The 17,080-nt window shown below is 41.7% G+C and overlaps 1 protein-coding gene across 3 annotated transcripts; it reads right to left on the bottom strand.

Moving 5' to 3' along the window:
* Positions 1 to 1,262: 1,262 nt before the first annotated feature.
* Positions 1,263 to 15,617, bottom strand: LOC103175770 (placenta-specific gene 8 protein-like). Of its 3 annotated transcripts, XM_007888948.2 has the most exons (6): positions 15,545 to 15,598; positions 8,841 to 8,962; positions 5,013 to 5,168; positions 4,319 to 4,443; positions 3,416 to 3,550; positions 1,263 to 2,070 (listed from the first exon to the last, which is right to left on the bottom strand). In XM_007888948.2, exons 3-5 carry the CDS (start codon positions 5,125 to 5,127, stop codon positions 3,449 to 3,451), a joined length of 342 nt encoding a protein of 113 aa, XP_007887139.1. In that variant the 5' UTR covers positions 5,128 to 5,168; positions 8,841 to 8,962; positions 15,545 to 15,598; the 3' UTR covers positions 1,263 to 2,070; positions 3,416 to 3,448.
* Positions 15,618 to 17,080: the final 1,463 nt, after the last annotated feature.

Raw genomic sequence — 17,080 nt, 5'->3', positions numbered from 1 at the left:
TGTCAGATGTCAACTATCTTCCTGGAGAAGGAGAGAGATGATAAGCAACACAGTGTTAGAATTGAGTTGATTCTCTGTTGTGGACTGGGAAGGTCAGGTCCGGAGTCAGGAGGGTCCAGGGCACTGATAATGACAGACCAGCCAGTTTGGCTACAGGACTGAAGGGAAAGACCAGTCAGGATTCTTCTAACTTGGGTCCAGTTAATCCTCAAGTCAGTCCTAAAAGGTACAGTGACAAGCTCGTGAGACAAGTAGCAGGAAGTCTGTCAGACATTGCTTTCAATGACAGAGCATGTGGTTAAAATATCTCAGTTTGAAAGAGTGCAATGGTAGTGTTATTGCTCAACCAGATGTCTGACATATGGGGAAAGCCCTAACCACGCTTAAGAGTTTACGAACCAAACTGTTTCATGCAAACCATCTACTCAAGGAATTTTCAAAGTTGTTCAGTTGAATGGAACGTGCACTCTCTCCCTAGAGGGACATACTCTTCCTGCTTACCTAATTCAACAACACCAGCAACAACTTGCATTTATATGGTGCCCCTCACGCAGCATAACGTTCCAGAGCTCTTTCCAGAAAGTATTAGGCGCAGGTTGGTAAAAGCTAAGGCTTGGGGAACCCAGAGTGTGCGTAGCGCCTTGGGACATCCTCCTGACGTGAAAGGCCCTATACAAATGTAATTTTGTTGTTGTTGTTATAACAGGATATGGAAAAAAGGCAGAGAAATGGGAATAATAAATTTTATAGAGCTGGCAAAGGCATGATGGTATACCAGACCGAGTTGAAGGCCAAATGGCCTTCTTCTGAGCTGAAAACTTCTATGCACTATAATTAAAATGTTCCAAACAGTGAGAAACCTCTGCATTTTTCGCATGGAGTGGGAAGATAGAGGATACTGTCTTTGTGATTTAATTCACTGTTGTACATTACAACAACACTTTGCATTTATATATATTATTTAGTGCTTTACACATAGAATAACATCTCAGAGTGCTTTACAATAGCGAGATTGAACACTGATCAGGGGAAAGGGGATAATAATCCTTGCATTTGATATAGCGCTTTTCAAGTCTTCTCGACGTCTCAAAGCACTTCACAGAATAGACTGTGAAGTGAATTGACTGTATATTTGTGGGCGAAATGTGGCCATAGGTGTGATTAAAGACTTAGGTTTAAGGCACAATGTAAAGACATGGAAAGGGAGTGAGATGACTGTACAAGGGTGAGCATAGAAAGAATTAGAGGAGACAAAGCGGAAATGGTGGATTAATTGTGATTTATTTAATTTCAGAATATAGCTCAACAACAAATGAATACAGTAATAATCAGGAAATGGTTAGGATTAAAATCTCAACTGAAGAATACAGATAATTGGATTACAAATCACTGGAAGCCACATAAAAAGTAATCAATCTCGTATACAAAAAATTATTGGATGAAGCAAGGACTCCAGGTAGTGGGATCTAAAGTTATATTATTTTAGTTACCTTAGCAGTAATATTGGTTAGGGATACTTTAGAGAGATTGCAGTAGGTAGATTTTTAATATCATTTTTAGGGTATTCTTTGTTGCTATAGCTTCCTGCAACGCTTGATAATGCTAAAACAGCTGATACTATCAAAATTATCACCATGTATTTTACATGAAGTAACATCTCAAACACAACAATGGGATCAGTGGATGCCAAGCAAAAAGTGGAAGGGATTTAGAGGTGACTGAAGAAGAAGTGTTGGGGGTGGGGTGAAATCAGGGAGAGAAGTAAAAAGACAAAGTAGTTTTGAAGAGTTCTGGAGGACATGTGCATGAGGACTGAAAGAATTGAGTGGAGTGAAGGGAGAGGGAATATGTTGGGATGGGTGGGACATGGGCTGGAGATGATTGCAGAGGTAGAATAGAGAGAGTGATTTGAAAATGAGGAACAGGTCTTGAAAATGATCTGTTGAAGGACGAGAATCCAGTGCAGGATCTTGTGTAGCAGAAAACAATTTTCAATTTGTTTACATCCATAATCTTGAATGTTGATCATCAGTCTTCATTTTAGCATGATGTAATTAATTTAGTATTTACCTGCAAATGAGCAAAGACTTTATAAGTGAAAACAATATGTACAGAATGAAGCATTCTGTCCAGCAGTACCTGCAAGAGCATTGGAATGGGTTGCAGCTAATATCTGCACATTTTCCCACTTCTACACCTGAAGATAATGAACCTCGTAGTATTAATTGCAAACAGCCAAAAAAGTTCTAGCAACCTCGCTCAGGTGACCATTCTTGTTATGTGAAGTAGGATTGTAAAAATGAGTTTCTATGAGTTGCTTTCGTACACCCACACCCATACACACACATGCATTCACACACACACATACACATATACATGCACACATACACACACCCATACATACATGCATACACACACCCCCATACACAAACATATACATGCACATATACACACACACACCCATACACACATACATATTGGAAGCATATATGTGTGTGTATACGTGGAGTCATTAAGTAAGGGTTCCTGAGCAGGACCCCCTGGTTGATTATTTCCCCCATCCGAGCCTGATAATTAAGGATAGTGGTCCAGTCTCCACCCCCCCAATCAACTAAGTCAGCAAAACAGAAGGACAACAACAATTTGCATTTATATAGTGCCCCCATGTGGGGTAGCGTCCCGGGGTGCTCCTGTCCAGAGCACTCCTCAGTTAATAACAGTTGTCACTGCTCCACAGAGTTTCTGTTCCTCACTGAGTGGACTGTGCATTCGCTGAGAGAGGCAGCTGTAGGTATACTTCCTCTGACAGTTTATAATTTTGCAAATAAACTACATATAGCTCAGATAGTTTGGTGGCTGAAACTCTGGCAAAGAAGGTGATAGCACTGCAGTGCCAATGGTGATGCCTACTCATATACACAATGGGAGGAATGTCAAACATATAAATAATGAAACAATGTCATTGCATTGTAAAGTAATGGCCATCATTGATGATGAATTAATCCTGTGTTTCGCTGATAACTTTCAAATCTAGATTTTGTTTTATCACATGGATGTAACATATTGACTTTTCCAAAAATGCTAAAATAATATAAATATCCATGTAACATCATATTGTCATATAATAATATGTGAGCATGAAGACTAAAAGTGAAAATAGATGTATCTTTTTCTCAGAGGGGCTGGGCTTGACACATGCCTTTTCTTTCTGGGTTCACAGCCCACAGTGCTACCTGGCACTAAAATGACAATCTTTTTCTCTCGTTTTGTTGAACCATGCTCCCAATGTAAGGGATTTCAGTGCTCATAATTGCAATGCCTTCAGCATCCACATCAACCGATTGTAGAGTAGGCACAAGCCACTGAATGCAAGTGTAAAGATGTCTTTAAAAAGGACATAGGTTCTTCCACTTACCATTGAAGCTGCAGCACAGCCTTAATAAGTCCATCAGTGGCCTTTGCGCTGTTGATGGTTAATCTCTCTTTTCATTTGGCAAATAGAACACGGAAGGCAAAACATATGTGTGCAAAAGTCATTGCAGATGGATCCCTGTGAAACAGTAAAAATACAGTAAGTACCCTGCTGGGTTGGTGGTCTTGACCAGTTCTTCTTATTTTTTATTGTTATTTTTATTCTTGAGTTTCAAATCCTGACACACTAAAATCATTTTATCTTAACCTGGTCTTAATTTCGGAGTCACTTCATTTCAAGAATTGCACAAAGCTGGCTGTCAGGTTAAAGCTGAATTTCAAAAGTCTGATTGTATCTCGATCAGTTTTAAATTTTAAGATAAAATGACCTTACACATTAAGAGATTAATTGTATCCATTCTAAAATGTCATGAGGATGAAAAAGAATATAAAATAAGACAAAGATGAGCGAGATTTCACTTCTCCCCATCTACAGTATTGGTTTTTATAATTAAATGCTTTACAAGTTGTCTATTTTGAGGTGCAGTTACTCAAAATAACTATTAAATGAGAGACAATTAATATCTCCCTCCAGTCCAAAAGAAACTTGCTGGGAGCTCACTTCCGTACCTGAGTTTGCGGAATGTACTTCATAAAATGTCCAACTTTGAGAGACTGGTTTACAAACAGGTGGATTTTTGCAAATAACATTTACTGTTGAAGGGTATTTATGAAATGTACACAGCTTATAATGGTAAAGATCAGTTCTGACCCAGCCCTCCACACTAGCATTGTCCAAATGGAGTGGCTGGTAAATCTGCCCTGGTCTGTATCAGATTCTGGGAAACATGGTTACACTCTTTCTTCTGAAATGATTTCAATGTGACAGTAATATCTGGCAACTTACTTGGATGTTGTACTTTGTTCTGATGAGAGTTCTCATAGCTACTGAGGTTCCACAGCAGCAACACTCGCCCATGGCACCTGCAACCTGACAGCCCAAACAGACCGTACAGAAGAGACCACAGAGACCTGGAAATAGAGAGTTCAAAAGAAAATGTGAACTTCCTTTTTACGTCTCAAATTACTCATATACTGTATCCCAAAATATTATTTTCTAAAAGAAATCTATCTAAATGGTATTTGAGTGATTCTCTTTTGTAAAATCTATTACAGGCTTTTATTACTATAACAGTATATAGATTACGTTTCTAACAACATTTAAACCCATCATAAATAAGATAAATGTATTAGATGTAATACAATGAAGATTTCATGATGGCGAAAAGGGATATGTGCACACCGCTGCACAATGCAGAGAGAAGTGCTATTTGATGGAAGAGATAAAATAAAAGAATGAGATATTATCCTTTCTCTTCTTTCACTTCCTTTCACTTTTTTCCTGGTTTGCCTCCAAAAAAAGAGTTTCTACAGTTGTCAGTCATGACTCACTTTGAGATGCTTTGATGTGATAATGCAATTTCATTCCATGATTTGACAGGATTAATAATAATTTTTTTAAAATAACCTTGCTTAAACTTTAACCATCAGGAAAGCAAGCATCAAGAATTGCTGAATACAGCCTTGCAAGTTCTACTTACATATTCCCACATCATCACAGCAACTCATCATGGATGTGTTCCATTCAGTCAGGGCATTTGAGGTAAACCCTGGCTGCTGGATGACTACTACCTGACCTGGAGGGTATTGATTCATCTTTATCCTTCCTTTTGTTTCACAGCCACTTCAACACCAACCTAGAAACAATGGAGAGCATTACTGGCTGTAATATGGAGAGAGCACATAACGTATTGTACAAATACATTTGCTACGTGGCTGTTTCTAGGACATTGCCATGCATAAATATTCAACATTCGTTTACCACCTAAAAAATGAATATGTAAGCCTATGTGTGTTTTTTTGGTCAGCAACAGTTTGGAGCTAGGAAGTGGAAATATAACATTCAACAATGGCAAAAACCTACATTAACATACGGTTAAACCTTAAAGGACTGGACCAAATTGGCCTTTATGTGAGTAAACAGATAGGATAGATACATTTAGGCTGTCTTGTGAATCTAGTCTGTGAGCTCACTATGGGGCTTTTTGATCGTGCTTACGGTCACCTCCCCCCTCCCTATCACCCCGGCTCGGGGTTAGACTCCGCCACTGTGACGCGCTCTGGGTTGCTACCCGGTGTGAAGGGCACTATATAAATGCAAGTTGTTGTTGTTTGCTTAAACCCACAACCTTCTGACTCAGAGGCAAGAGTGCTACCAACTGAGCCAGTCTGACTCAGTTAAATGATAGACTGTATCTTAACATGCACATTGAATGATAGACTGTATCTTAACATGCTAGTAAAGGAGAGAGGAGCCAAGGTAAGATCAGGAACAAACTTTATCTACTCTATTGAATTCCTTTATTATTTTAAACCTCAATCAGATCACACCTCAACCTTCTAAATTCAAGGGAATAGAGACCAAGTTTATGCAAAGTGTCTTCATAACTTAGCCCTTTTAGCCCTGGTATCATTCTGGTGAATCTGCGCTGCACCCCCTCCAGAGCCAATATATCCTTTTGAGTTGCGGTGCCCAAAACTGAACGCAGCACTCCAGATGGAGTCTGATCAAGGCTCTATATAGTTGAAGCATCAGCCTCTTCACGTAGGATAACATCTCAAAGTACTTTCCAGTGGCCAGGTTAGACGCCTCGTAAGGGACAAGGAGAAGGGAGTGGTCACCATAGGCACAGTCAAAGAGGTAGATTTTAAGATGGAATTTAAAGACTGATAGAGAAGGGATGAGACAGAGGGGAAGAGGGAGGAAGTTCCAAAGGTTAAGGGCATAGTGACTGGAGCCACTAATAATATTAATAATCCTTGCATTTGATAACGCCTTATTACATCGTTGAAACATCTCAAAGTGCTTCACTAAAGTGGATTGACTGTATTTTGCAGGAGAAATGCGGCATCCGATTGCACAAACAGTCGTAGATTGAGTGACGAAATTTGTTTTTTGAGGGATTATTATCCTCAGAAAGTGATACACCAGTGGTCTAACAACCAGGTTCCGACTTACTGCTAGGTAAACAGGCATGTGGAGTAAGGATACTTGCCTAAGGTTTCTCCCTGCCTGTGAATTGAACCCGGTGTTATAAGTTGGTTAAAATGGCATAAAAGAAACGCTTATGAGGTGCTGTAAAATGGCTGACTTAAAAGAACAAGCAGCGCATTGAAGAAGTAGATGAGCAGAAAGGGCCCTGACCAGATCTTTGTGTTCTGACTCAAGGCCACAAACCATTAACACAGCTGCCCACACAGTATTTGGGTTGACCCTTGCCTTAATTTAACTCAATGTGTGCTACAAGGATGTTTAAAAACAACCTTATCAGTCAGACATGCCATGAGACTGTCATGTGATCATGAGACTTGTTCCATGAGACGAGCATGTTCGCATGGTGACCTCAGGGGATGATCTGATCAGAGGCTTGGTATAGTATCCATCACAGTATTATAAAGCCAAGTTAGTTAACTCCAGAGCATCGAGGAGTGGTTGCAGAGAAACAATGAGGATTGAAAGCTTGGACAAAGAAGACTGAAAGCGAGAAAACGCAAGGCTTGATCATTTGAAGAACTAAAATTTGCTTGCTGTAAAGAACAAAGTGCTGAATCTGCAACTAAAGTTTGCTAGCTGTAAAGACAAAGTGTTGCAAAATCAGCTTGATAGTATTGCTCTGTTTTTTTAAGATAGTCGTGGCGCTCTTTTACACATGTACGAATAAATAAAGTTTGTTTTGATTAAAACATCCTGATACTCTGACCTATTGGTATTACTGAATCCAAACCTGTTTTGAGTGGTTGCAAACACTCTAACACCGGATCCTCTTGCTTACGAGGTGAACGCATTATCTACTACGCTACGGGACTGACTCCACAATGATGACATGGAGGACGGGCAGCAGGCCTGAGATAGCCGAGTGCAGGAGCCCCCTGTGCAACTCCTCTGCAGTATTGTGGTGAATTCCTAATTTCATTTGGCAGCTGGTTTTCCACAGTTCTTAAACAGAACCAGCTTCCAAATTGACTGAATCGTAAATATTAAGACAAAACAGTCTCAAATGCTAAGACAAGGTGGAAGTTTGAGCAAAAGGTCGATTATTTTATACTTAGCAAGAATGTGGCTGCCTGTTTTTCACAAACTCCTGACTGAAAAGTGTAGGAACTTTTTTCTCTACAACAACAACTTAGATTTATATAGCGCCCTCCACGCCTGACGGCGTCTCAGAGCGCTTTACAGTAACGGATCCTGGGGCCGAGCCAAGGGGAGGGGGAGTAAAGTGACCAAAGGCGCAGTCGAAAAGAAAGGTCTTCAGCAAAGACCTGAAAATGGGAAGGGAGGGAGCGAGACGAAAAGAGCGAGGAAGGCAGTTCCAGACCCTCAGGGCATAGTGGCTGAAGGCACGGCTGCCGAGGGTGGAGCGGAGGACTCAGGGAATGAGGAGGAGGCCAGACCCGGAGGAACGGAGGCAACTGGTACTGTTTTGAGGAGAGAGCAGAGCAGAGAGGTAGGGGGGTGCAGAAGAGTGCAGGGACTTAAATACAAGGGTGAGGATCTCTAATATTGTTCCTCATTTCTGTTCGTCAGGAACAACAACCACAACAACAGTAAAATTACATTTGTATAGTGCCTTTCACGTCGGGAGGACTTCCCAAGGCACTGGACAGTCAGTGTTTCGGACCCGAGCTGGGGTCGGGATGGGGAGGGTGGAAGGCAGAGGGGGGAAGGAGGGAGATCAAAAACACGGTCGAAGAGAAGGAGGCAAGGGAAGGGGAAAAGTGCAGAATGGAGTTCCAGAGTGTGGGGGCAGAGTGGCTGATGGCCTTTTGTCAAAGAATCAACCGTTGAACATCAATGGAAAAACAATTATCTTTTAGCAGGGGAGGAGAGTCTGGGTTGTAAAATTGCAATGTTTCGTAATAGGATTGCTCAACAAGTAATCTGAAATGAGGAAATTCCTTTTCAATCGTGTTAAAAAATATAGAAATAACATTTTCATTATTCATAAGAAGCATCCAAAGGGCTCGTAAAATTTGCATGAGTTAGTCTGAACAATGTCGCTTTGATGAGACTGATTGAGATAATGGATGCTCACAACATTTGTCTGGCTCTCGTCCAGCTCAAACAACATAGAATTCATAAAACAAATATATTCATACTATGTATGTAAATAATACAAATATTTATATGTACATGACATGGAATATGTACTTGACATGGAATTTCGCCCGCAAATATACAGTCAATTCACTTTACAGCATAATCTGGAAGCGCTTTGAGACGTCGAGAAGACGTGAAAAGCGCTATATCAAATGCAAGGATTATTATTATTATATAATAAAATCCCAGAAGATTGTAAAAAGAGCACTACCTTTTGAAGATCGTGGAGCTACAATGTTGCCTATGTTGTGTCTCTCCTGGTTACTGTAGAACAGGATCCGCTCAGTGTATGCTTAGCAACATTTATTGCTTTGCTTAGTCCAAAGTATCATCCTTCAAACGTCAATGGAAAATAATTAGCTTTTAGCGGGGGAGGAGAGCCTGGGAAGTAAAACTGCAGTGGTTTGTAACAGGATTGCTCAACCAGCTATCTGAAAAAGGGGAATTTCCTGTTCAACTGTGTTAAAAAATAGAGAAGAAAATTTTTAATTATTCATAAGTATTTCTTAAATTAACACCGGAATTAGTTTAAGGAATACTTAAAGAATATGGCAAATTTGACCCTTATTTTGGCTGGATAGTTGCTGACTAGAGGGATTCATTCCAAGGGGGATTAACCTTAAAGTCAGAACCTTGACAACACCCTCGTGGAGTCCTATAGCGTATTGCAAGCGAGAGGACTCAGTTTTGATACCCAGGAAGAGCCAAACTCTATGCAAGTTTGCTTTCCCCACACCCCTTTCCGTGGGTAATAATCCCTTAAAAAAGTAGTTTTGTCACTCAATGCATGACTAGTCAGAAAGAACTGAGATAATAATAATAATAATAATAATCCTTGCATTTGATATAGCGCTTTTCACGTCGGGAGGACATTCCAAAGCGCTTCACAGAACACACTGTAAAGTGAATTGACTGTATATTTGTGGGCAAACACGGCAGCCAATTGCGCACAGCAACGTCCCACAAACAATCGTGGATTGAAAATGACCAATTTATTATTGTTTTGGGTTTTGGAGGGATTATTATTAGGCTCTGTGTGGAGTAAGGAAACTTGCCCAAGGTTTCGCCCTCTGCCTGGAATTGAACTCAGGTCTCTCGCTTGCAAAGCGAGTGCTCTAACTACTGAGCTACAGGACTCCACCTGAGGAAGCTGACCTCAGATTTCTTCACACAGAGGGTTGTGAAGATGTTGAATGTTTTGTCCCAGAAAGCTGCAGAAACATAGGAACAGGAGTAGGCCATTCAGTTCCTCAAGTCTGTTCCACCATTCTATAAGATCATGGCTGGTCTGTACCTCAACTCCAATTGCCCTCCCTTGCCCAGTATCGCTTAATACCCTAACCTAGCAAATATCTATGCACCTCAGTCTTGAAAATTTGAATAGATCCAACATCCACAGTCTTTTAGGAGAGAGAGTTCCAGATTTCCACCATCCTTTGCTTGAAAAATTGCCTCCTGATTTCACTCCTAAATGGCTCAGCTCTAATATTAAACTTATGCCCCCATGTTCTGGATTCCCCATCAGAGGAAATAGTTTCTCTGTATCTACCCTATCAAATCCCTTTATTATTTTAAGCACCTTAATCAGATCACCCCTCAACCTTCTAAATTCAAGGGAATAGAGACCAAGTTTATACAACCTGTCCTCATAATTTAACCCTTTAAGCCCTGGTATCATTCTGGTGAATTTGGGCTGCACCCCCTCCAGAGCCAATATATCCTTCCTGAGTTGGGGTGCCCCAAACTGAACGCAGCACTCCAGATGGAGTCTGACCAAGGCTCTATATATTTGAAGCATCTTTCTCTTCTTTATATTGCGGGCCCCTTAAGATAGCCAACATCCCATTAGCCTTTTTGATAAGGTTTTGTACCTACGAGCTTGTTTTTAGTAATTTGTGCACAAGGACATCCAAATTCTTTGGTCCTCTGCAGTTTCTCCCCATAAAGAAAATATTCTGTTTTGTCTTTTTTGGATTGATAATGAATGACCTCACACATCCTCCCATTAAACTCCATCTGCCACAAAAAGTTGAGGCTCCAGTGCAGACCCCCGGGAACACCACTTGTCACATCCCCCCAATCAGAGAATGTTCCCTTAATCCCTATTCTCCGTTTCCTGCTTCCCAACCAATTACCAAGCCACATCACAAGGTTATCTCAGATTCCATGAGCTTTCATTTGTGATAATAACCACTTATAATCTTATCTAGTGTCTTCTAGAAGGTCATATAGATAACAAGTGACACAGTAAGTGGAACAGAAAGTAAGCTGCAGAAGCAGAATAGAAAGTAAAACAGATTAGAATATGATTTCTACAAAGCAACCTGCATGGTATAAATAATCTCTTGCTGAGAATGGAGTGTCTTTTCATTGACTAGAACAAGTGTTAGCCGAGCATCAAACAGTAAGAGCCTCATGTCACCTTACCTCTGTGACCCCTGTATGTAACAGTAGGTACAACATTGTCTGCCTCCAGCACTGCCTCCCCAATGGGCTGCTCAGACCCTTATCAATTACAACAAATTTATATTTCACATTGCGATGTCCCAATGCACTGGACAGTTCAGCGCTTGCACTAGAGCTGGGAGTGGGAGCCGAGGGGGTGGGGCTGGGGGAGGTCAAAAAGGAAAGTGTTGAGGCGGACCTGAAGGAGGCGAGGGAAGGGGTGAATCAACACTTTCCAGGCTTGATTCATCTAATGACCAGATCATTGGGCTCTCCAGCAGCAGACTATCCAGAACACTGCAGGCTGTATCCTCTCTCACACTGGGCCCTGCAAAACTCATTACTTCCACCCTCGCTCAGCTCTATTCACTTCCCATCCCCTAGCAAATCAAATACAAGATTCTCGTCCTTGCATTCAAATCTCTTCACAACCTCATGTCACCTTAACTCTGTGACCTTCTGTATGTAACTCTACTGCCTGGCTGCTCCATGCACTCAGCAAATACCAGCCAGTTTCATGCCAACCCCACTATATAGGTTTTTAGCTGTTCTGCCCACACAATCTGGAGTTCAAGCCCAGTGTTCATCCGCCAAACACCTCCCTCCAAGATCCATCTGCCTGTCCAGGTGGATGTTAGAGATCTCATAGCAATATTGGAAAATAGAATGGAGGATATCCTGGTGTCCTAGCCAACAATTCCCCAAATAAAATTGGTCATTCACTTTGTGGCTGTTTGTGTGCAAATTGGCTGTCATATTCACCAACAAAACACACACTGTAATTACACTTTACATTATATCCTGCAAAGTACTTTGGGATGTCCTTCTGATGCAACAGGAACTACAACAACAACAACAAAATTACATTTGTATAGCACCTTTCACGTCGGGAGGACGTCCCAAGGTGCTGGACAGACAGAGTTTCGGGCCCCATCTGGGGGTCGAGAATGGGGAGGGTGGAGAGCAGGGGGGGAAGCAGGGTGATTGAAAGCACAGTTGAAGAGGAGGGTCTTGAATGGGTCTTGAAGGAGGCAAGGGAGGGAGTTAGACGGAGGGACTGCGGGATGGAGTTCCAGAGGGTGGGGGCAGAGTGACAGATAGCCCGCCCACCAATGGTGGTACGGGCGAGGCCGAAACACTGACTGTCCAGCGCCTTGTGACGTCCTCCTGACATGAAAGGCGCTATACAAATGTAATTTTGCTGTTGTTGTTGGAAGCCAAAGCCTCATTGGGTACAGAGGTAATGCTGGACAAGCAGCAGAAAGTTTGCCAGGCATTATTAACTATTGTTGCATGACTTAGTGTTTCTACCACAAAATATACAGTTAACTCACTTTACAGTGTATCCTGTGAAGTATTTTTGAGACATTCCAAAGACTTGATAAGGAGCTGTATCAAATGCAAGGATTATTATAAGTGATTTCTCCACCGTACACCAATACATACATTGGAATTCCCAAATCTTGCTAACTGGTGCCTGAAAAAACATTTCACTGAACAAAAGGAAACTATTTTTCTCTCAGGGGTGGTAGGAGATGGAGGTGGGTTGGGTGGCAGTGGGGAGAGGGATTGAAGAGTTAAGAGATATGAAGTGATGAGATATCTTTGTCGATGATGGTGAGGTCCAAGATGGTGAGGCCCCGAGTGATCACCAGGTCGAGGGAATGACCGCAGACATGGGTGGGTGAGTGGATGTGGAGGGAGAGATTGACGGAGGAGAAAATGGAGGAGAAGTCGGCAGAAGTAGAGCTACTCAGACTGGCAGGGGGTGGGCAGTGGTGTTCCACAAGGATCAATATTGGGACCACTGTTGTTCACAATATACATTAATGATTTGGACTCGGGAATCAGCAGTACAAAATTTGCAGATGCCACCAAATTGGTGTTATTACAGAGGAGGACTGCAACAAATTACAGCAAGACATTAATAAACTTGCTGAATGGGCATTTAAATGGCAAATACATTTAAATGTAGAAAAGTGTGAGGTGGTACATTTTGGTAGAAGGAATAAGGAAGTCACATATGTCCTGGAAAATAAAGACCTAAATGGGGTTGAGGAGCAAAGGGATCTAGGGGTACACATGCACAATTCACTAAATGTGGCAACGCAGGTTAATAAGGCCATAATAAAAGCAAACCAGGCATTGGAGTTCGTTTCTAGTGGGATAGAAATAAAAAGCAGTGAAGTTATGGTGAACTGCTGTAGAACATTGGTTAGACCACACTTAGAATATTGTGTGCAGTTCTGGTCCCCACGTTATACAAGGGATGTGGAGGCACTGGAGAGGGTGCACAGGAGATTCACAAGGATGATCCCAGAACTGAGAGGTTATACCTATCAGAAAAGGCTGAACGTACTTGGACTTTTCTCTTGAAAAGAGGAGGGTGAGGGATGACCTGATAGAGGTCTTTAAAATAATGAAAGGTTTTGATAGGGTAGACATAGGGAAGATGTTTCCACTTGTGGGGGAGACTAAAACCAGGGGCCATCAATATAAAATAGTCACAAATAGATCAAATAGGGAAGTTAGAAGAAATTTCTTCACACAGAGGGAATGTGGAACATGCTACCACAAGGAGCCGTTGAGGCAAATAGCGTAGATGTATTTAAGGGGAAGCTAGATAGGTACATGAGGGAGAAAGGAATAGAAGGTTATGCTTGAAGGCTTAGTTGAGGAAGGGCAGGAGGAAGCTCATGTGGAGCATAAACACCGGCATGGATCAGTTGGGCCAAATGGCCTGTTTCTGTGCTGTATATTCTAATGTATTCTAATGTATTCTAACAAAGACAAATGTAAAGAATTTTTTTTAAGTGTTACCATTTAACAGATACCTGATCTCCCTATTCTTTCTCTCAAAAAGTATAACCTCACTTTTATCTGCATTCAATTTTATCCACCATCTCTCTGCCCAATCAACTAATGTGTCTATGACCCCCTGACATTGCTTTTGACACATGAAAATCTCTCACTATGCTTCAGAGAAAGGGGCAAAGCAGAGAGATATTGAGAAAAAATTCCAGAGCAGGGAACCATGTCTTAAGGCAAGGGAGAATGGGTGCAATGAGTAATGACCAAAATCTGAGGAATGAAGGATTCGGGCTGGAAAATAGGATAGGAGGAGATAGAGAGGTCAGTTGGGATACGATTTTGTTTGGTCAGACGGGTGCCTGACACATGTGGAAACTCAACACCATGCTTAAGGGTATCCAAACCAGACTGAGAATTCTATGGATCCAACCTACACATGGGAATCTCTGTTTATGGAATGGAACACATGTTCTCTCCCCAGAGGGCTGCAACTAGTTTACTTAATTCTGGAGAGTATTAGGCTCAGGGTGTTAAGAGCTGAGGCTTGGAGATTCCCAAGTGTGCACTGGGGCACTGCTGAGATAAGATCTTGAAGGCGTTTGAAAATCAAGATGAAGATCTTAAATTCAGTCACCCTGGGACAGGGCATTTTTTTAACATATAAGGTGGTGGAGAAAATTCCCACCAGATCCTAGGATCCCCAACAATAGTTTCAAGATTCCCCACCAGTAAATTGCCCTTCCATAATAATAATAAAGGTAACAGCGATTTCTTCGGCAGTTGTCAAGCGGTCACCACTTAGGCAGTTTTTTTACAGAATTTTAGGCAAATTCTACAGAATCTTATTTGATAATTAAAGATATTGTATGATTATTACTTATTAGATTCCTGCTTTCATATTATTTTAGTCATTCTAAGGTTTGAAACTAATATATGAAGAAGCATTACTTCATCTGCGTTTAATGTTTCTGGGTGTGGGATAAAAGTGCCCCTTTGAATTCAGTTCCACACTAGTGAAAATTCCTTAAAAAATGCCCTGCTTTAGGGTACTGGCAACTAGTGGATCCTGGCGATGGTGGGGATAAACTGGGTAAGTGGCGCCTGATGCAGAAGAGGATATGGGTTGCATGTTTGTAATTACGAAGCGTGGACAAAGAAATTAGTTTTGAACATTAATTCTGAAAATAAGCCACAGCCTGCACCTCCAGTAAGTCAGTTACTGCAGAGGACAGCTTGTGAGGGTGAAAATGTTAACAGTTTAAAACCAAACTCCAGCAGTGACAAAAGCTCTGGTCAGAAAAGTAGCTCAGGGACTGAACTTACAGCTGGCTCCACAACTGGATTACAGCAGATATAGTATAGATCAAACATGACAGAAAAACTTCCTCCACTCTGTCCCTGCTTTCCATCAAAATCCACTTTTGAGATCCAATATCAATAACTAGGACTGCAGAGCATGATACGTTGTGCATTGTGGCTCCGATCAAACTCTACAGCCAGTGACTCTTCAGGCTCTCCTCACACCTCCCAGTGCATTTTTGACTTAAATCCCTCTCTCAATGTCACTTGAGCTCAGACGTTAAAATACTTCAATCTCTGCACATACAATAATTACACCTATTTCTTTTAAAATCCACTTGAGAAATCTGAATCACTCACCAGGAAATTGACAGGTTCTGGAGCTCCTTTCTTTACAATGTAGCAAAGCCAGTTAGGGTGGATTCAGAAGCACACCTCTCTATATAGGTAGTTCTCTGGCCCTTTGCCAGTTTTAGTCTGATTCCTATTTGTTGGTTACCACAAAGCATTTGTTGGGTTTTAGACACCCATTTTGCAAAGAAACCTGGGAAGCTTTTCATTTTTCTTTCTCATCACCTGAATTTTTTTAGAAAAAGCCTAAGGGACTTTGCAGTAAATCGTGTGAGGCACTTTGAGACATCTCAATGATGTGATGAGGCACTGCATCAAATGCAAGGATTATTATTAATAATATTAAAAAACTAAAACAAACCAGGAAAAATCCCGTTTAGAAAAATCCTTAAACGTGAATTTATGATCAGGTTCAATCAATTTCCATTACAAGTGTGTAGCACTAACTCAGTGTTCGTATCGTGAGCTGTGTTCCATTTTATTCGTCCTTCAAGGTGCTGTTTTCTCGTTTCTCTTTCTTTTTTCTTCTTCTTCAGTTTAAATTTTATCTGTTGTTTGTATAACATTGCTGGTGTAGATTCGCGGTCATTCAACAACATTTATTTTACAATGAACAGAAGGCTTTTCAGTGATGCCATTCTGGATGGGAATAGCTAATCCTAAACCTCCAGCAACCTGTCTTGCTGTGTTTGGTTTGGTCAGCCTGGTGTCTGACACCTCCTTAAGAGTACCAAAAGTAAACTACAGAGAATTTTATGCATGGATAGAAATTCCTTTTCATCAGGTACAAATTGCACACTCTCCCCGGAAGGCCAAGACTTGCTGACCTTATCCTCGAAAGATTAGGCACCAGTTGGCAAGATTTGGGAATTCCAGTGTACGTATTGGTGTATGGTGAAGAAATCACGTATAATAATCCTTGCATTTGATTTAGCTCCTTATCACATCTTCGGAACATCTCAAAGCACTTCACAGGATACACTGTAAAGTGAATTAACTATATATTTTGTGGGCGAAACACTTAAAGCCATGCAACCATAGTGAATAATGCCTGGCAAACTTTCCGCTGCTTGTCCAGCTTTACCTCTGTACCCAATGAGGCTTCGGCTTGCAACAACAACAACAAAATTTAGGAAGACATCAGAAGGCGCTGGACAGTCAGTGTTCCGGACCTGAGCTGGGGATCGGGAACGGGGAGGGTGGAGGGCAGGGGGTGAAGGAGCGTGATCAAAGACACGGTCGATGAGGAGGGTCTTGAGACGGGTCTTGAAGGAGGCAAGGGAGGGGCGAGGCAGAAGGATTGCAGGAAGGAGTTCCAGATCATGGGGGCAGAGTTGCTGAAAGCTCACCCGCCAATGGTGGGGTGGGCGAGGCGGGGCACGTGAAGCAGGCTGGAGCCCGCTGAGTGAGGGGGAACGGGCAGGTTGGTAGAGGGTTAGGATATTACAGAGGTGGGGGCGGGTGCAAGGCCATGGAGGGCTTTGAAGGTGAGGACCAGGATCTTGAATTGTATCATCTGTGTGATGAGAAGCCAGTAGAGTCGGG

The sequence above is a fragment of the Callorhinchus milii genome, unplaced genomic scaffold (genome assembly GCF_018977255.1).
Source record: "Callorhinchus milii isolate IMCB2004 unplaced genomic scaffold, IMCB_Cmil_1.0 Scaffold1, whole genome shotgun sequence".
Classification (NCBI taxonomy): domain Eukaryota; kingdom Metazoa; phylum Chordata; class Chondrichthyes; order Chimaeriformes; family Callorhinchidae; genus Callorhinchus; species Callorhinchus milii.
This window is presented reverse-complemented; position numbering and strand designations above follow the sequence as displayed.

What these genes read in the sequence shown, in the direction of transcription:
- LOC103175770 (XM_007888949.2), bottom strand. Translation starts at nt 5,127, where the DNA reads ATGAATCAATACCCTCCAGGTCAGGTAGTAGTCATCCAGCAGCCAGGG. An exon ending in CTGTGATGATGTGGGAATAT is followed by an intron (nt 4,444 to 5,012) that starts GTAAGTAGAACT and finishes CTCTATTTCCAG; the next exon opens with GTCTCTGTGGTCTCTTCTGT. An exon ending in GAACAAAGTACAACATCCAA is followed by an intron (nt 3,551 to 4,318) that starts GTAAGTTGCCAG and finishes ACTGTTTCACAG; the next exon opens with GGATCCATCTGCAATGACTT.